This window comes from Balearica regulorum, chromosome 3, assembly GCF_011004875.1.
Source record: "Balearica regulorum gibbericeps isolate bBalReg1 chromosome 3, bBalReg1.pri, whole genome shotgun sequence".
Taxonomy (NCBI): domain Eukaryota; kingdom Metazoa; phylum Chordata; class Aves; order Gruiformes; family Gruidae; genus Balearica; species Balearica regulorum.
In genome coordinates, this window is record NC_046186.1 from 35,223,049 (window position 1) to 35,243,417 (window position 20,369).

At 43.5% G+C, this 20,369-nt stretch overlaps 1 protein-coding gene across 1 annotated transcript; it reads right to left on the reverse strand.

Moving 5' to 3' along the window:
* Positions 1 to 12,738: 12,738 nt before the first annotated feature.
* On the reverse strand, positions 12,739 to 16,861 carry COX7A2 (cytochrome c oxidase subunit 7A2). The gene is made up of 4 exons (XM_075747539.1): positions 16,710 to 16,861; positions 15,389 to 15,478; positions 13,809 to 13,893; positions 12,739 to 12,954 (listed from the first exon to the last, which is right to left on the reverse strand). The coding sequence occupies exons 1-4, from the start codon at positions 16,725 to 16,727 to the stop codon at positions 12,896 to 12,898; spliced, it is 252 nt and encodes an 83-aa protein (XP_075603654.1). The 5' UTR covers positions 16,728 to 16,861; the 3' UTR covers positions 12,739 to 12,895.
* Between the last annotated feature and the right edge of the window lie 3,508 nt (positions 16,862 to 20,369).

Genomic DNA, 20,369 nt, shown 5'->3' on the forward strand with positions numbered 1-20,369 from the left:
ATATTTGCCAAGTATGACATTATGCGACCATTCCTGTCACAGCAATGAACTAGTCACAAAGACTTGAGGATGCAGATCTAAGCATTCCTCTTCTCCACATGGCTGAGGGGTCCCCAGTAAAAGAATGATGTTCCACTGAGAAAACACATCATTTTAAAAAATCAAAACGTTTAAAAATCACTAGCCACTAGCTGCTACTTGCAGAACATTATAATGTTCTCTGAGTACCTAATTGGATTCAACATACGATGAAAGATTAATAGCCATGGGCTCCCCTACATTTGGTAACTCTTCAACTCTTTCAAGGTAATCGCTCCTTACAAAGAAGCACACAATATCAATCCGCAACAGAGTCTGAAATGGTGCGGTGCCAAGCTCTGAACAGGAACATTTTGCTACTTCTTCTTGGTACTTCCATATAAAAAAATATCAATATATATTGTGACAGTAGGTGGTAGGTAGGCTTATGGAGAAGTTAAGCTTGTACCCGAATGGACAAGGTGTTCAAAGGAATTGAAAGTTCAAGCTGCATTAGCTAATGAGTGACCGGATCACATCGTTGCAGACAGTAGAAAAATGAATTATGTTGGGGGAATTTTAAGAGCGAATACCTTGTCATTAGGCCAGCCGCTGATGCTGCCTTTCCCTCCCCAACAGACACAAAAGGCGTTGAGTACGGAGGGATGCCGTGATTCCCCTGCCTGAGGAGCAGGCTGGAGGGAAGCCGTCAGGGGCGAATACTCAGCTGCGGCTGTGCTCTCCTGATACGCTTCTTTCCCAGAAGGTTTGGAGGATGCAAAGGTCAGCCCCAAATTTCCTGTCAGTTCAGCAGGACAAACATTCAAAGGCTTAAACACTCTAAGAAGCGAATCTGATGTGAATGCACAGAACCATCTTAAATGAGGCTGGAAAAGATCCTGAGAGGCCATTTAGTTCATCTGCTGTTATTTAAAGTACACTAAGACTTCAAAGAGAAATCCTCCATACCATACTTAGTACTAACAGCACACTTTGGGGAGCCGTTTCCTAGTGGCTGACTGTGGTGGGTTGACCCTGGCTGAGGGCCAGGTGCCCACCAGAGCCGCTCTATCACTCCCCTCTTTCATTAGACAGGGGAGAAAAGGTACAATGAAAAAAAAACTTACGGGTCGAGATAAGGACAGGGAGAGATCATTCTCTAATTATCATCATGAGCAAAACAGACCGAACTTAGAGAGGGAATTCATCTTATTTATTACTAAGCAAAACAGAGTAGAGGAATGAGAAATAAAACCAAATCTTAAAAACACCTCCCCCCACCCCTCCCATCTTCCCGGGCTCAACTTCACTCCCGGCTTCAACCTCCGCCCCCCCCCCCCCAGCGGCACAGGGGGACGGGGAGTGGGGGTTACGGTCAGTTCATCATGCGGTGTTTCTGCCGCTTCGTCTTCCTCAGGGGGAGGACTCCTCTCATCGTTCCCCCGCTCCAGCATGGAGTCCCTCTCACGGGAGACAGTCCTTCACGGCCTTCTCCAACGTGAGTCTCCTCCACGGGGTGCAGACCTTCAGGAGCAAACTGCTCCAGCGTGGGTCCCCCACGGGGTCACAAGTCCTGTCAGCAAACCTGCTCTGGCGTGGGCTCCTCTCTCCACGGGTCCACAGGTCCTGCCAGGAGCTTGCTCCAGCGCGGGCTTCCCACGGGGTCACAGCCTCCTTCAGGTATCTCCACCTGCTCCGGCGTGGGGTCCTCCACGGGCTGCAGGTGGAATCTCTACACCCCCTCATCCTCCCTCCATGGGCTGCAGGGGAACAGCCTGCTTCACCATGGTCTTCACCACGGGCTGCAGGGGGATCTTGCTCCGGCGCCTGGAGCACCTCCTCCCCCTCCTTCTTCACTGACCTTGGTGTCTGCAGATGTTCTTACATCTTCTCACTCCTCTCTCTGGCTGCAAAAGCGCTCTCTAACTGTTTTTGTCTTTCTTAAATATGTTATCACAGAGGAGCTGATTGGCTTGGCCTTGGCCAGCGGCGGGTCCGTCTTGGAGCCGGCTGGCATTGGCTCTATCAGACACAGGGGTAGCTTCTAGCAGCTTCTCACAGAAGCCACCCCTGTAGCCCCCCCGCTACCAAAACCTTGCCACGCAAAACCAACACACTGACAATAGATAACAACTTGTTTTAGGTGAGTCGCGTGTTGTCCATAGTCAGGCTGTGAGCACAGCGGTTAGAAATAAGTTGGATCAAGAGAGTAAAAGTCTACTCTGAAGTGAAAGGAAAAATTACATAGGAAAAAACCCCCTACATCAGAGCAGCCTCTATCTTTGGATGATTCCACAAAAACAGTCTCATTTTAATTTGAAAAATTAATTGTCTGCTAAACTGGCATCTCTGCAAACTCTCTACCTGAGAGCAAAGAACCAAGACTGGGAGATTCCTTCCTGCATGTGACTGCCAGAGGTACAAACCCTTTTGCTGTTACAGTGTGTCTGCGCTTGAAATTCATGTAATTTTTTGACCATTTCTAAACTTTAGGGGAGATGCACTCCATGGCGGCCATCATCATCATCCCTGCTCCCCCCCTTTCGCCATCTTCCCAATCTCAGTGCCTTGATATCCAGACTGGCATTCACCACAGCAATTTCCTCTCCGAAAGAAAGAGCACAAGAGGCAAAACATGGTCCAGGACATGGCCAGGGAATAGACCAGGCCCAAGGAGCTGGATAGCCCGGGTTATATATATTGCCATGAGACCTATGGGGCTCTCATCTGCATGTCACCTATAACAGGTGTTGATGGACACATGGAAATTTTGAGGTTTTCTTGAACAAAGGGTTAGGCAAGAGCTTAGCTCACAGGCATTAAAAGCACTGCCCAGGTATCACCTGTCAGGACATTTATGAACTCTGCATGAGCTAACTTTAAAGAAAGAAATTTGTTTCTTTTGCACAAGTCACAATTGGATAGTGACTAAAGGGGAAAATACACAGAGCAAAACAATGCAGATTTAAATCAGCATTTCTTAATGCAGCCTTGTGGCTGCTGCTTCCCAATATGTTGAATGCTGACAGTTCCAAATACCAGAACGTAAGATTTATTTGGATTATAAATAGATGTTGCCCTGTGCTTCAGTATCAGAAGCACTCTGTTGTGTAAACAGAAAACTATTGGGTTTTGTTTCTACTTTTCAAGGCTACCCACCCTTTGCTGGCAGCCTTTTTCACCTGTTGGAGTTCAGTGTCTCCTGTGTATCAACACCTCTATAGCCTGCAGAGAGACTTCACAGGAAGCTGTTAAAATGTCTCCTCTAATTTGCCCTTTCCTCTGCTCTCTTGGATGCTTTCCAGCTGGCCTCACTGCCCTGTCAGTTTTTAGCCACCCCAGTTTATTGAACATGCCTCAGTTTTGGCATTGTCCTGATTTCTGTTATAATGTAGTCTTGTCTGGAGAAATGCATTTGCTGCTAGCTACAGTGTCTCTTACTTGTTTTACCAAACAAAAATTTTTTAGGCACAAATTACACACTGAAACACCACCCAGCTTCTTTCCATCCTCTGCTATTACATTTTCTAGAGCGTATATGTTCAGCTGGGAAATCTGACCTGTTGCTCCTTTACCCTCTGCCCAATGCTCTTTGAAATATAGTTAGGTGATGCGCTGCTTAAGGCACATCACAACATGGCTTTACTACATCATGATCTTCTCTGGTTACAAACAGCAGCAGCTGCAACTTGAGGTGTCTGTCTTTATGGTAGGAGTAGCTGTTGCAACCTTATTTTCTAATGAAAAATGCAGAATCTGCTTCTCTAACCTCCAGAGGAGCTGAGAAGGCAGACGGGGTTGTACACGACACGTGCCCCATCATCACAGCTTTGCTGCTTGGGCTTGTTGGCTGCACCCATTACTCTGTCCTGCACAATAGCTTCAGGTGGCATTTGGCTCTGGGTTAAGATACATTTAGGTGCCTGCTAACTTCTAAACTTCTAAATTTAAACTTCTAATCTAAACTTTTGCAATGGCTGATGTACATCTAGTTAACGAACTCAGTGGTCCCTGAGCAGTTTGGCCACCCAGGATCCACAGGGCTTGGCTCAGCTGCTTTCACATTGGGCTCTAGAGCCATTTGAGTGCCCTGCAGCATCTGAGACCTCTTGTGGAGCTGCCAGCTACAGCCCAGGACCCATATATGTTGGCACATCTCAAACTGTACTAGACCACCTAGGAGGCAGAGGCAAGCTCCTGGTGCTGTTTTGGGTGCCACAGGCATCCTGCTAGGCTCACAGCTGCTATAACACGAACGTGCGAGTCTTCTGCAGGTCCTCTGTTGTATTTGCCAGCCCCAAGCAAATGCCTCAAATATAGCCTGAGATGGTGCTAGATGCCCAAGTTTAGGTGACTGGATTGAGCACTTTTACATTTCATCCCTGGTATTTTTGCTAGCCAAGCTGGTGTTAAGTTTTGTAGTCTGCTCATGTAAATATCTATTTACTGGGGACCAGAATGAGACCAGCAAATGTGCCTGATATTGATCAAAAGATGTTTAGATGGTAGTGATTTCCAGTCTCTACCCATCTGCTTTTGGATCTCGGCCCCAAACAGAGAGGTAAAGTTTGTGACAGAGGTTCCTGCCTAACTCTGTAAAATATATCATATGCAGCTTTTACTGCCTAGCCATACAGTTGATGTCTTTCCTGCACCACTCCAAAGTTTTGTGACTTCCTTTCAGAAACTGCATTTACATCCCATAATTAATTAAGCTATGGTAACCAAAAGTTGTGATTCCCCTCTTCTTTTCCCAGAAATCTGACCATACATTCGAGTACTGTTTCCAGAAGTAATAAAATAATTTCTTCTTGTTGTTGTAAGATTTTTTTTTTTCTATTTTATGATTTTAATAGAAGATAATTTCTTGGTATCGCTCTTCTAAAAGATCAGGCTATTTATGTAAATGCCTGAATATGGATTTAGGAGTCTAAGTTTAGGCATTCATTTTTGAAAATCTCAGCCAAAGGGAGAAGGCGTACTAATCTCCCAGTGCATTGCGCTCCAGCTCGGTGGCACAGCGGTCCCAGTGCAACCCTCCACACGTAGCACATATTAGCACACCGCACTATATTTAGCAAAATGTGCCCTACTGCTCCTAAGAGATGACTGCATAAACCTTGATAACAAAGCTGGCCTGGCTCCTTTGGGACTTGTTACTTCCCACTGAGCAATAGAGATCATTAAAATGTTTTAATTATACAATTCCCTTTTGCATAGTGTTATGATAGATAAGATTGTGCGTGTGTGTGTCAGCCTTTCCATTATAAACTTCAGGTCCCAGGGCGTTAGTCATCCAGAGAAGTGCTCATGTTGAGATGAAACAACATGGAACCATTTTGATATTAAATAAACATATATAACTCAGTTAAAGAACACATTTGTAGCTTAAAGGTCCTGATGGAATGTACTCCTGAAGGAACAGAAGTTGCTCACGGTTATTGGGAACAAACTGTCCCAACATGTGAGACAGGCTCTAGCAGCACTGAATCTCCTCCCTCTCCCTGTTATTCCAAAAAGCATCCCTGAATATCTATGCGTAACGTTACAGTCACATTGAAGAGAACAAGGAAAAGGTTCTTCACCAAGAGGGTGGTTGGACACCAGAACAGGCTCCCCAGGGAAGTGGTCACAGCACCGAGCTTGACTGAGTTCAAGAGGCGTCTGGATAACGCTCTGTCATATGCTCTGATTCAGCTGGTCTGTGTGGAGCCAGGAGTTGGACTCAATGATCCTTATGGGTCCCTTCCAGCTCAGGATATTCTATGATTCTATGAACAATACCAGGAGATTTATGTAGAAACTTTTAGAGGAATGAATCTTAATTTGGGAGTAACAACATACTGGGCAGATCACATACTTCAGGTCCTGCGCAGCCCATTTTTCTTGGTTAAAAGGGAAAATTTCTGTGAAAAATGAAAGGAAGCCATCTACAAGGTTTTTTGGTTTTGTTTTTTGATTGTTTGTTTGGTTTTTTCACCCTGCTGTTTCAGAGATTATTTTGCCCAGAGAGGTTGTAGATGCCCCCTCCCTGGAAGTGTTCAAGGCCAGGTTGGATGGGGCTTTGGGCAACCTGGTCTAGTGGAGGGTGTCCCTGCCCGTGGCAGGGGGGTTGGAACTAGATGGTCTTTGAGGTCCCTTCCAACCCAAACCATTCTATGATTCTATATTGTTAAAATTGGACAAACATACATATGTGTCTTTTGGCCCTGAGAAGTCCTCTACAAAAATTTTAAACAAAACAAAACAAAAAAGACAGTTGAAGTTGTTTCTGGATCCATGTGGCAGCTGAAACACTTGTATTAGCACAAGCATCTCAATTGAACACTTGACTGTTCTTTGCACGAAAAACACTCTGCTGCTGCTCCTGGTGAAATCGCAGGGAAACGCATCTCAAGGTGAACTTCACAGACAGCCTCAAGAAGTGTGTTATTTCTCAATATTTCTAATGGTAAGAATACCATTTTATCAGACTGACATATCACAAGACATCCCCTTCCTCTCTTTTTTCTCATCTCCATTAGCAGTCAAATGCACGTTGATCACAGAGGAAAAAGAGTACCTATGCTGCAAAATGCTTTTAGGGCAATATTGTGACCTTGTTCATTTCATAGGTAATTTATAACAATTCTACTGAGGAAGCCTTAATTTAGGTAACTCTAAACCTCCAAACTTCCTGTGGTCTTTTCTATTGCAGCTCCTTCCATATTCTGCTATATGTAAAGCTTAAATATTACTGGCTCTTACCTGAGCATCCCTTTTCAATTTATTTCCATGCAAACCAGGCAGCATCTTGCCTTTTCTGCAACCAGCAAAGACCCAACAAGACAAGGGACAGACAGTCTCATCAATGCAAATACCAAAGCTGGAAACATAATAAAACAATAAAATACTGGGGAGGGAGAGGAAAGATAATTACACACACCACGTACACCAGACAGAGAGGAAAGATCCTTACCCTTCAGATTCAGATTGGTGGATTGGGAACTGTAAAAAAGAAACACATACATTAGCAAAGGATAAATTCATCCCTCTTTGCTAGTTTTCTCTAGAACATAGCAGGCTATATGCAACAGGAGTGAATATTTTGTGTTCTGAGTGAACTCTATACAGATGCTGGTATTCACCATGGAGCTAAAACCAGGACTGCCTGCCTGAGGACTCAGTGGGAATTTCCCTCAAGTACCTCCCCAGCCCCTGCGAGTGAATTTGGCTTGTCACAACATTTATAAGCCAACATCCCAGCCAATTAGCTTTTTTGCAAGAACATACCTTTTTGAGAAAATAGTTTTACATGTGTTTTGGGGAAGCCTGTGATCTAATAGAAAACTTGTAAATAAAAAGAGCAAATCTTGGGAAATATTGAGACAAGACCAAAGCATATCTCACAAGACTGTATGTGCTGCCCACCAAATTTGAAGACTTCAATACTCACAATCAGAAAGAGAGTACAATACAAGCCATTATTTTTACAGCAGAATTGACTGAGTACTGAAAAAATATGTGGAAAAGCTCAGGCAAGTTAGACTAGAAAAGGTGGTGTTATTATTAAAAGAAACTTCTTTAAAAAAATAATTGCACAAGCATGCACATGAAAAGATATGTTGGTTCTGACTTACTCATCACCTTATTTAGGGTCAAGTCAGGCTGATCAGATTGCTTTTGTCTTTGAAAGTCTGATTCACTCTACCAACTATGAAGATCAACCTCCAGCTCTTTGATATGTAACAAAATTGGGAAAGAATGGGAGAGTAAGGAAGGACAGCTTTGTAGGAAAGATGCCAAAAAAATTTCAGCATGCTTTCTCACAGTTCAAAGCAGCAATAGCCAAGGTGAGCAACATCAGAAAAGTGGTATTTTTTACTCTGGTATTTGGGAAAAGGAAAAAAAAAGTACAGATAAGATCATACAGGTAGAGATATCTCTGGTGCTTCCTTTTTACCTCTGAGGGTTTCTGGACTTCTTTCATCTTCTCTTTCAGGAAGCCGATGCTGTGATATTGTATATTATTAGCCCTCAGACTTTCACTGGGGAAGTTTTTGTTTGTGTCAGGCTAATTAGATCTAGTCACGCATTCACCAGCCAAGAAAATGTAGCCCAGGGCACAGTTCTAAGAGTAGATAGTTCTGAGCTACTTTCCCAATGGAGAAGGTAAAACATGGTCTGTACATCTGCAGTCTCAGAAAGAATTGTGTAACCTAGAACTGCAATACTTAGCTTTCCATTTTCCTCTGTTTCATCTGTCTGATTATTATTTGAATAGTCACTTCTCTTACAGTGGCATGAACAATTTTTTTCATTCTGCCAAAGCTGGCCCACTAATAAGCTTGCTTTCTTAACCTTGAAAGCTTATAAGCTTAAAAGGTTAAATAATGAAAAATAAAGTGGCAAGGGAAGCGGAAGAGATGGAGTAGTCATTGCCCATCTAGCAGAAAATGTCCTCCGTATTTTTGGGATGACATTCCAAACAATCCAGCTCAGTGGAAGCATGACACATGGGACAGTGTTCCCATGTCCTCAGCACTGAGAGGCTTTCCCATCCTTGAAAGCAAAATATAAAAAAATTATAGCTAACATTTCTAATGACGATAACAGAAAAATAAAGTTTATTTTCTATTTCAGGTTCATATAAAGTTTACATGAACATAAAATATCTTTTTGGAAAAGATACTATGTCTATTGCCTAAACACAAATCAAAAATAGGAATGCAGTAAGGTAGTAATATTTACATCAATATAATACTTAACCCCCAAAAATATTGATTTTAGGGTGGCAGCAGAATCACACAAGAAAAGCACATAATTGGAGTACATCAACTGCCAGCAAACTAAGATTTCATATTTTCTTTTTTAAAATTTATAACTTCTCACATTAACAAGGAGTAACAGAAGTTGCTTATTTTAATTTCTTCTACTCATAAAATACCCATGGGGACATTGGAGATAAGGTCTTCAGATATTTCTGAAAACTTTCCATTAATTTTAGCCCTTGTGACAATGTATAGGTCTCTTTTTGCATTTTTCTAGGGAAAGACAGTATAGGCACCTACTTTACATCTTCCGACAGCTTGTGATGCGGACATGCCTGCAACAAATTACACGTATAGAATGAACAGGGGATGGGAATTTCCATTAGCTTTATAATGCGATCCCAGAAAATGGTGCTGAGCAGCTGACCGTGGGTCTTGTTTCGTTTTATGCTCCAGCAGCAGAAACAAAGTCCAGAAGCGCTGGCAGACGCACGGCTTGCATACGCCACCCCGTGAGCGCTCGGCGGCAGCAGCACAGCGCAGCCCTGGCAATGCCAACCACTCTCCCGCCTGCCGCCAAATGCAGGCTCCAGGGACACATTTTGGGGCCACCTCCGCCAGAACAAATTTTTTGTTGTCAGTAGCTTCATTTAAATAACATTACAAGGCTCCGTCTATAAATACTGCTCACTATAAGTGCAAAGAACTTTTTCCTAGCTTGCGTTTATCCCACGCACCCTCCCGCTGGGGCTGCTGCCTGCAGCACATCTCACGCTGCTGCTGCTGTTCCTGAGACAGCGGACTCTGAGATGCGGCTGATTGCGAAAACGGCTGCACGGTCCACTACAGTCATCACAGAAACACACATTTACCAACTAGCTCATCACAGGATTTTTACATTTTAGACTATTTAAACAATTGTCCTTCTTTCAATAATCTTTGTAATTCCTGTGGGTGAGAAAAGGTATGCGCTTTTTAAAGATTTTGATTATTTCTTATGCTGCCTTCCAGATGCCCACAACTCAGTCCACACCTTGGTAGTAACCCTGGGCACGCCGTAGCAGCAGCAGCCTTACCAGTGCAGAGAGCAGAATGATTCCTTCACACGCCGTGAAGTATAGTTCACTGTGCTGTGAGGTTTCTCTTCCTCGTAGGCATCAACGTCCATCTCAAGATAAGCTGTACCCCATTTCCCAAACCTTCTTCTGAGACATCCATCAAGGCAGTTCTTACTCTTTTAGTCTGGCAGCTGGCCAAACCCACCTATAGAGAGAGACTACCAGCAGGAGGTATTTCCCCACTCTCCTTTCTGAAGATTTTTAGTTTTACTAGAGAGTTCCAAGTACACTGGCCCTTCTCTTCCAGTTTGCCTCAAGTTTAACAAGCACACTCTGGTTCTCCAGGATAGCAATGAAAAATTCTAAACAAACTTAACCCAGAAGAGGCTTAAAATAGTTATGTTGTTGGAAGCTAGATTTTTGTGCTTGTTTTCACATTTTGGAAAATCCACTGTTTCCCTGAGAGGAGAAACAAAAGGATTATTTTGTGGAGGTTGTGTTGTTGTGGGTGGGTTTTGGGGTTTTTTGTTGTTGTTTGGTTGGGGTTTTTTGTTTTTTAGAAGCTCTATTTGTTAGAGTCAACACCAGACTTTCAGCATAACCCACACATAGCTACTTCGCAGAAAGGCTAGAGAGGCACAAATTGTGCTAGAAACATAAAACCTAACTAGGGATGCACAGCTAACACTGGTTCCTAGAGATGGGAAGACCCCAGTAATTACCACAGTGAAGCTAGTAAGAGGCATCAGGGTAGACTAGAGACGGTTCTCATACTCACCAACTTAAAGATGCTTCCTAGAAGCAGTTTTCATAGAGCAGGCATTTTCACTGACAGCACTAGCTACTTTGGCTGTAAGGCTTGTTCCTAATTACATGATAGCAGCTGATGGTTATTACTGGGTGTCCCTGCCCAATTCTAAACCACAATCATATTTTTCTCCCCCCAAGACAATGATGGATCTCCAGTTGCATTTGTGGTTGTGTCAGAGCAAGTTGATAAATGCCACCTCAGCCACTGAAAAAGGACTTCAGAAAGGCTCATCATCAAACCATTAAGTTTATCAGCCATTTGCTGTGCCTCTACATACGGAGAGAGCTGTCATACAGTCCTGCTGGTGAAACACAGCAGGTGGGCACTCCTCAACCACGTTATTGGTAAGGCACAAAACCTAGCTTAAGGCAGATAGTTCAAATTTCTGCCAGAAGGTTTGGAGTGATCCAGTAGAAATCACATGGGAGCAGAGCCAACAGCTCTCCCAGAAATCAGTGTTGACTGAGCATTAGAAGCAGAAGCTACTGACACCCTGACACAAAGGTGTAGCAGCAACCTGACTCAGCCATGCCTACAGCTTTTGCCTGATATTTTACGAGAGGTCTTAACATAAGACATCAAAACATACCTGCTTGCCCCTTTAAGTTCGTAAAATTTGTGGTCGTCTAGATGTTAAGTAGTCAAGTGCAGTTGCAGTTTCCTTTAGAGTTGTTACAGGAATGCCAACAACCAGCCTTTAAACACGTGCATTCCTGTATCCCAGAAAAGGAAAGACTCTTCAGAGAAAGAACAGCAAAACCCTGGAACAGGTTGAAGAAAGCTGTAGAACCTCCATCCTTGGAAACACTCCCCGAGTGTTCAAGGCCCTGGGCAAACCAGTGTAGCTCTGAAGCAGCACCACTCTCAGCAGATGGGACCAATTGACCTTCAGAGGTCCCTCCCAACTCAAATTATGCTACAGTTGTTTCAAACATAACCCACTTAACCTGGTGTGTATTTACCAACTAGATCTGCTCCTACCCTACAGACATGGGGCAGTTCTGTTCTCAGACTACAGCAGAGTACAATTCGTGGAGACAGAAGGCAGTCTCTCTTAAGCCTATCCTCCAAGTTACAGAGCTCTGGAGAAATTCTTCCAAAAGACTATTAAAAACTGTCAAAAATTATTACTAAGAACTTGAAGATTTGTAAGCACTGCCTTCAATACCTTCAGTTTTTCTGGCTTAATAACCTAGATCAAATTAGCACTCAACTTGCAGAGTATCCAATTAACAGTCACTGTAAACCTTATCAATCAGTAGAGAAATTCTAACACTGCACTAGCACAGTTAGTATTAACACTTACTGTACTCCTCCTCCACTTTACTATTTGCTCTAGAACACCCTCAAATTCTCTAATAAACTTTTTTTCTTATTTTATGCTAAAAAGCTGATTGCTTTACTTACCCCAATAACTGAGAACAAGCTGGCTTTGGTCACCTGAAACATGAGGCAATGAGACCAAGTCTTAATTATGATCGACATATCTTGATTTCACAGGCAGCAAGACAAATACAAAGTCACTTCCTAATCATATATGCATGCTTAGAAATCTTCATTCTTTTCAGGAAATATTATGTTCCATTAAACTGTAGCAGAGAAAAGCCACTGAAAAAAAATTAAATCTATTAGATGAAGGTGCTAAGTTCAGTCGAGACTACTTCTAAGCCCCTGAAGCTGCAGATGACAGTGTTATCACCTCTACATAGTAAAAACTGCCACCTTTGGATGGTGATCAGGAATCCGATTCCTCTGTTCCTAGATGTATTACAGCTGATTTCCAGCAGTTGACAGCAAAGACACAGCATAATAAAGTTCTCAACATTCATTTTCACACAGGTTTAATCCAATCCTAATCATTTATTATACGATTAATTTGCTCCACTAAAGCAAGAAGAGGAAATTCCTATACTAAAGACAAAGTATCGCTTTCTCCTAAGGATTCAGGGCATTTAACTCACCTTCAAAGTACATAAACCACATACAAAGAAAAGAGGCTCACAATTCAGAGATCTGCGTATCGATCAAATCAATGTACATTTACTGGAAGTAAAAAGCACACTAATGGGCAGCACATGATACAGTCCAGACCACAACAATGCAACGTAAAAACTGCTTTATTGATTGCAGTTAACATGTTACAATTAAATTATGATTCCAAGCATTAAGCCAGCTGCTTATAGGAAGTATAAGCTGCCATCATAGTCACATGGAATTGGACGAAGAGATGCTAGTCACTGAGATATCTTGAACTGGAATCATTTCTGCTTCTTGGGCATTGAAATGGTGAGCAGCTCATAAACAACATAGGCTGTTCCTGAATTAAGAGACAGAAAAGATATTTTCAGAATGGTAAACAGAATTTCTTTCAAGTCAGCTTTCCTTTCCCAGTTTGTTCCAGAAGAAATACTGATAATAAGCAGCTACAATCCAGACACAACACATTTCCATAGCCACGTCTCAACAATTTTATTTTGGGTAATTCATATTTTAGAGGAAAAAAGAATCCTAAATAGTTTTCCATAGACTGCATAAAGAAACAAGGAAAAAAAAAAGGGAGAAGCATATTTGTGGAACTTACACAGATGATCATAAAGTAACAGTTACTCATTCTTACAGTAACTGAACGGAAAATCCATTAGATCAACATAGTTAAGTTAGAGGCTTTTACAAAACCATGTAACAAGCAATATAAAGGTCAAATATAGATAGTATCAAAGTTTGGATATACTCTGCTAGTTTGCACGGTATGTAAAACCTCAGCACATCAAATACCACCTAGCACTAGAAAGAGTCAGACTAGTGAGAAAACTGATATATGTATGTGCTATAATTACTCCTTTTCAGAATAAGCTTTCTAAGTAGTTAGAGAAAGCTGTAACATCCTACATGAATTCTGAAGGAGTATTCAACATATAGTAGTATTAGGGGTAAAAAAAGCCATCTGAAAAGCTAAACTTGAGAAAGCACAAATAAATACATAGTATGTCCATTTTTTCCCGCCTCTCTACATGCATTTTGCATGTTCTTTAGAACAGACTAAAAGGGACTGCCTAACTAATTTACAGAGTTAATGACAGTCATGTTAGGGATTGTACCAAAGAAAAAGTATTTTCATGTTAGCACGTTGGAAATGGTATCAAAGCATAAACATTTTAGTATTAGCCTTACCAACAACTGTAAGACCCATAGTGACTCTATACAAGAGAGCATCCATCACACCACCTTTAAGATGCACCGGGATGCCATTATCCTCCTAATGGAAACAATTGACAAAAAGAAACTATATTTAAATAGAGTTCTTGCAATATTGTGATAACATAACTAGAATTACCTAGAAGAAGAATTACTCCCCCAAATTATCTTCCCAACTCACATAAAGACAGTGAACCTTATTTAGATTCCACTTTGTCCTTCAAGCTTTCGCTCTGGTATCAGGTGATCACTCACTAGGGAAGTATAGTAAATGATGTGCACATTAATTTCTAAAGTAGTGACTGGCAGATGCCTAAACACGTCTGACAGAAGTAGCCAGCCCCCTGGGGTGCACAGGATACAATGACCATCCCTAGAAACTTCCAACAGTCTCCAGCATAGTCACTCCCTGCTACAGGGAGCCGCAAGGGGAGGAGCCTCTACTGTCACCTGATGTCACACAGGAAATTGTTTTGCTCCACCCAAAATAAAACTCCTAAGACACCAGATCCACATGATCTTTACCCTTGTGACCAAGTTCACGCTGCTCTGGAATTCAAGTCGGCCTCCAGTACTGGTGACCCACAACCCAGCCCAGCTTAACTTGCTACCGCCCAAGAAAAGAACAGGAGGAGGAAGAGATACGCCTAGAGCTCTACACCAGCAGAAACAGAACCTCTGACCTCACCCACTGCCAACATCCCACTTCCCCTGAGCGTGCAATGAACACTGCACTCCTTCAGCAGCATCCCAACAAGACTGACTTTATCTTTCAGGGAAAAGTAAAGCTGCAAGACACAAAAACTATTAAACTGGGGCTTCTAATGTACTTTTTCCCTTTCACATCACTGAATCCCAGTCTACTCTATCATCAGTATGAAGCTACTGCTCCAGGTTATGGCTCACAGTTGGGAATATGCTCTTGAGTATTCACTGCTTTGGCATTTGAAGAACCACTAGTTCTCACTAGGTGGCCCCTAGATAGTCAGGAAGAGATCAATTCAGAATTTATTTTTAAAGATTTAGTAATTTTCTAGGAGTAAACCAAATCCCTTATGACCTTTACTGTTTTCATAACTGAGAAGTACAATAAAACCACATCCTCATTAAGAGCTATGGGATTCAACCTTGAGCTATGGATATATCTCTAAGATTGCAAGTTTAACTTTTCACTGTACTTCTGCACTCTCACTTGTTGTTTTTTCTTTCTTTTTTCTTAGGACATACCCCCTCCCATCTCATCCCATTTCAGAGTACTTTGGTTTTATCTTTATACAGTACCTAGACCTCATAAGAAAGTCAGGTACAAATCATTTCACAGGGTAAAAAACCCTAAAAAGTCAGCAAGTCAAGCATGCATGTACAAATATTCTTAATCTCGGTAGAAAATAACTGCTGATTTCAAACACTGTAGTCATACAACTGATTTCAAGAGGTCACCTCAGATGTAAAGAGGAGTTTCACCAGTTCTTTAGAAACAAAACATATGCAATTATGATCTACTAAAACCTTGTTGTTCTGCTAACATTATTCTACTATCAATGCTCACTCAATACCTGGAAAAGCTTCTGCTTCTCAGGAACTCTATTTTCAAACTGCCTGCGTGGAGCAGTGCTTATGGTCCTCTGGGAAATTTGGCGAAGACCCTGAAATAAAAGATAAAAGAGTGTTTTGAAAACAGTGAATTTTTTCTGCTATATGCACACTGGAGTAGAAATATTTTCTTTTAAAAGTAAGATGGAAGTGGAAGAGACAGTCTTAAAAAAAAAAAACCCAAACACAAAAAACCCCGAAAAAACAATAACAGACAAAGTTCACCAAAACCCACTGGTTTTAAATTCAGTCAATCTTTCAACAAACTATGTAAAAGACTTATTGACTGGTTACCTAAAAAGGAAAAACTCAGGATTATTACTTTCAGTAGGATAGAACAGATTTATGGATCTGCAGCATAAGCTTCATAATTAGCATCCTTTTGGGGAAATCACGACCTCAGCCTCTCAGATCTCCGTTTTAGGCACAGATTTTCTGTGTCCAAGTCTAGTGATAGGGGCAATAATATTTAAAACAAATACTTTTGTGCAGACAAGGATCTTCTCTCAGCTGCAGCTGACCTGCCAGCCACCAGCACAGGAGCTAACCTTCACAGAGCTGAAGGAGGCGCGCACACACTCCCCAAAGGGCACACAGAGAATTTAAAGACGTCCTGCTGCGTCTGTTTCTGTAGTCAGATCATATAGGTGCTCGTTAGCACAGGTCAGGCAAAAAACCCCAATATCTACAATTCCTCCGATGGCTCAAAGCTTGCCTTCATTAACGCGTCAAGTCTCAAGAGCCACTGTGCCTCTATGCTGCCGTCTCCTTCAAGCAACGCCGATCCTCCCTCACGAAATTACCACCACTAAAAATGCCACCGCAGGACAAACATCCAGGCGAGGGAACGACACACCTCCTCCCCTCGCCCACCCCAAATAAACACACTGTAACATTTGTCCCCTTAGAGCCGTATTACCGGAACGACCCAGACCCGCTGACTCAACTCCCGTCCCTTCAAGTACCCGGAGCTCAGCACTAGGCGGAGCGAGTGAGCCGGGACCTGAACGGCAACACTGCTCCTCCGTCCGCCATCGCCCGCAGCTCCTTCAGCAGCACCCGGCACTAACGCGGCCGGCAGGGACGTGACCAGCCGGCCGAGTCCCGCAGCCCGAGCGGGCACCCGGGAGGGCGCCGGCAGCGCCTGAGGGAGCCCCCCACACACACACCCCCACACCCGCCCTGCCGCGCCAGATCAGCTGCCCGCAGCGGCCCCGCGGCGGGCTGACACAGCGGCAGCCGGTTGCTCCCCCGGCCCGGCCCGGCCCGGCCCGGCGGCCTCACCAGCAGGTTCCGCCACATCGCGGCTGTTGGTCCCGTCACCTCCCGCCGGCAACAAGGGCAGCGGAAGCGGAAGCAGCTCCCCCACCGATGCTACCGCAGAGGCAGCCGCGCGTCGCGCCCAGAGCGCCGCCGCAGCGCCTACAGCGCCGCCCCGCCACGCCAGCCGCGTTAGTCCTCCTGGCGGGGGAGCCCGGCATGACATGGCGGTTGCCGCGCGGCGGCCGGGGGAGGAGCGGGCCGGTGCGTGAGCCTGGGCTAAGGAAGGGTACTCCCACCCCGAGACAGCCTTTCCCTGGAAAGACAATGACGGCGGGCGGCGCAGGAGGGTCCCCGCCCTGAGGTGGGGGAGGCGGCGGGAGCGGGAAGCTGCACGAAGAGCCCCCTCGGGGCGGGTGGGCGGGGGCAGCCCAGGCCCGGACCCGGCCGGACACGGGTTTTGTCCCAGGTTTGGTCCCATGGGGTGCTTGTCCGGTGTCAGCGGCCGGGAAACCGAGAGGGGCCCCGCAGCGCCGCGGTGGGATGCGGAGGGTGAGGCGGGCCGGGAGCGTTTCCAGCAGCCGGAGTGCGCGGCGGCTCCGAAGCGGGAGGGCACTGCTCCGCACCGCGCAGCGGGAACCGAGGCACGTCGCTGCCGCAGCCCGCTGCGGCCGCCAGCTGCTTCCCTGCCTTCAGCGGCGCTTGGGCAAATCCCTGACATGAACATCCCTCAGGGCTGCTACATCCAGATTTTAAAATCGCCTTTCATGAGCTGGTTTCAGAGCTGCAGAGGGCTGGAGGCGCGTCCCGGGGGAGTACCCGCATGGGCTCCCTCCACGTCCCCTTTGCCGTCCCTGCAGGCAGGGCACCGAGGCAGGCTCTGAGCCGGCCAAGTGGGTCTTACACCCCTAGGGAAGGATGTGGCATCCCTTGTCGAGCTGCTACACGCAGGAAAAAAAGAAACTAAACCACGCACCTGCCCCCTGCCTCAGACTTCATTAGTAGCAGGGATAGCGAGTACTCTGCATGAGAAAAAAAGAAAACCCAACTTCAGCTTCATGTTTCACAATACATAATTACAGTGAAGCAATGCCAGATTTGTATGACGTACAAGCCTATTTGATTCTAAAGGGAGGATCTATTTGCCCTTCAAGGAAGCGCTCCGAGAATCCTGTGTTTTTTCTGCATTGCGGATCTAGGTCCATAATTGCATCTTCTCGTGCTTCAACCTCACACTGAAATGCAGTGCTGTCAGAACATTATTTCCCGGCTTTGCTGCAGTTGCAGTGCACTCTAGTTTTGGCATTACGGTGCTTTTGCACTGGTGCCAAACCTCTGGTGAATAATGTGTGTCAAACACGGCAAATTAGTGCTTAATCTACTATGGAAATAACGAGGACCATATCTCAAAGCACAGCACTTCTCAATCTGATGAGCTGCCCCAGAAGGAAACTAGAAACGCAAAGATGAAGAGGTATTTATAGGTATAGTCTTAACAGAGAAGAATATTAAAAATACCATTTAGAAAGCATAGTCATAGAGAAATGTGATGCGTTGTAACAAAGGAGGAAATTGGATGCATTATTTAACAAATAGTTTTCAAACACTCAGGCAGTGCTATTATAAAATAACACTTAGAATACATTACTACTACTGCAGGGTAGATATCCATTCATTACTCTTGCAATCTTTCATCTAAAAAGGGCATATAATATTCATATTCTGACTTTTATATACTTAGTTATACTTGGCAACTGGCAAAAGGATTATAATCCCCAGATAAGTTATAATTGTTTCTGCTCTGCTCTGCGGATCATTTCCTGGTATGTCTGAATCTGAGCTTCAGTGCTGTTGTCTGTCAAAATACACTTTACAACAGCAAGGCCATACTTAAAGCTTGGCATGTGGGTTACGTACCCATCAAAGCTACAAGATGACTGCTCAGAGCGAGCGCAGCTGGTGTCTTCAGTGTTGACTAATTTATGAAGAAATGAAAACTCAAGGGAAAGAGAAACAGCAACTTACAGCCTCAGGGTGAGGGTATTTCACTAGAAGAAAACTCAGACTGCCTTTTCCTAACAAGATACAGTAACTTTTGCATGTATTGTATTGAAGAAGAATAAAATTGTTAATCAAAACTCATTGTTAAACAGCTTTAAGCCAGAATGAACACAGGGCTGTTAATCTATATGTTAATAAGCATTCACCACAAAAAATGTTTTACCTCTTAAACCAATAATAGAAAGGTATGTAAACCCTGCTAAAAAGATCACACAAATAATTGAGTTACCACTCAGCCCAGCTCTGAAGTGGAAACCCCTGGTGCAGCAGGATGGCTGAACATGACAATTTTTTAAACCTCCTCCTGAGTCTTGCCTGACCACTGGTTTGATTTTTTTCTTGCAAACAAAATAGACTCAGTTAAAAGCTACACTGTGTACAAAGAGAAAAAACACACTGTATTCTATCTTAGTATAACCATTTTCCAACTTACTTTGCGTAATACACTAAAATGGCATTAAAAGAACGTGCTGACAGAACAAAGATTTGTTATGAAGTTTACAAGCATCTGTTGTGAAGCACACACTGGCTTTGGTAGGCGAGCCTGGATACAATTGTACTTTCATTTCTTCCAAGAATATCACAGTCTAATCTTCCCCATTTTTGTAACAGAATGAATGAGGTCATTAATTACATTCCTGGCCCTCCAGTACTACTTAAAACATGTCAACATTTTGCAAAATTTAAGCAAAATCCACCTGCTCAGGTGCAAGTTTAATTAAAGTTGTACATAACTCTGGTATTCAGTTTGCTTGAATTGTTTTTGTCATCTTTATCCAAAATCAGCCTCCAGTGAGAAAGAAATCCACCTACTTTTTTTTTTTTTAAACTTGAGCTTCATTAATTATTGACTTTTTTTTTAATTCCTCTTCATTCCCAACAGGAAATGAGAAAGATAATTTTCCAACTTCAGGCGTTCTAGCAGCAGTTGGTATACTACTTTATTTTCAAACACAGGTTGAGCAGGTTTAGAATGGGAAGCTCACAGGAAGGTAGTTTCTTATTTGAGACTCAGGTCATAGAAGGACCTGCTAATTCTTATCAGGCAATTGCATAATGGACTTCAGTCTTAATTGAAACTGCCAAGTAAGATTAGACTTCACACTTAGGCATAGAAGGCAATACGGTGATCAGAACAGATTTCATGAGCTAGAATGGAGGGTATTTTTTTACATGGAAATACTGCTGCTGATCTGAGGAAAAATCACTACTACAAAAAAAGTACTTTCTGCAACTAGGCTTTCTACTTTAGAGTCCATCTTGACATTGCTAGGGGCAGCCTCCTCCATAAACTGGCCACGTTGCTAAGAGCAGGAATACAATTTACTTAGTTTTTCACTTTTTTTTCCTCCTACTTCGAAAGTGCGAATTTTTCACAGGGTGTTCAATACAGATGAGTATTTGATATGTGGAACACTTTGGAGTGTCGGGGTTTTTTGTGTTTGGGTTTTCTTTGTGGGTTTTTGTTGTTTTTTTGGTTTTGGTTTTTTTTTTTTTTTAAACTCACTGACCAGGTCCCTCATGGGACCGGCTTGACTTTAGGATTGATAACGCAGCCCTTCCAGAAGGCCTTTGTGTTTTTGCACTCCTCATTTCTAACTCACCATAACAAGCTAGTTCAGT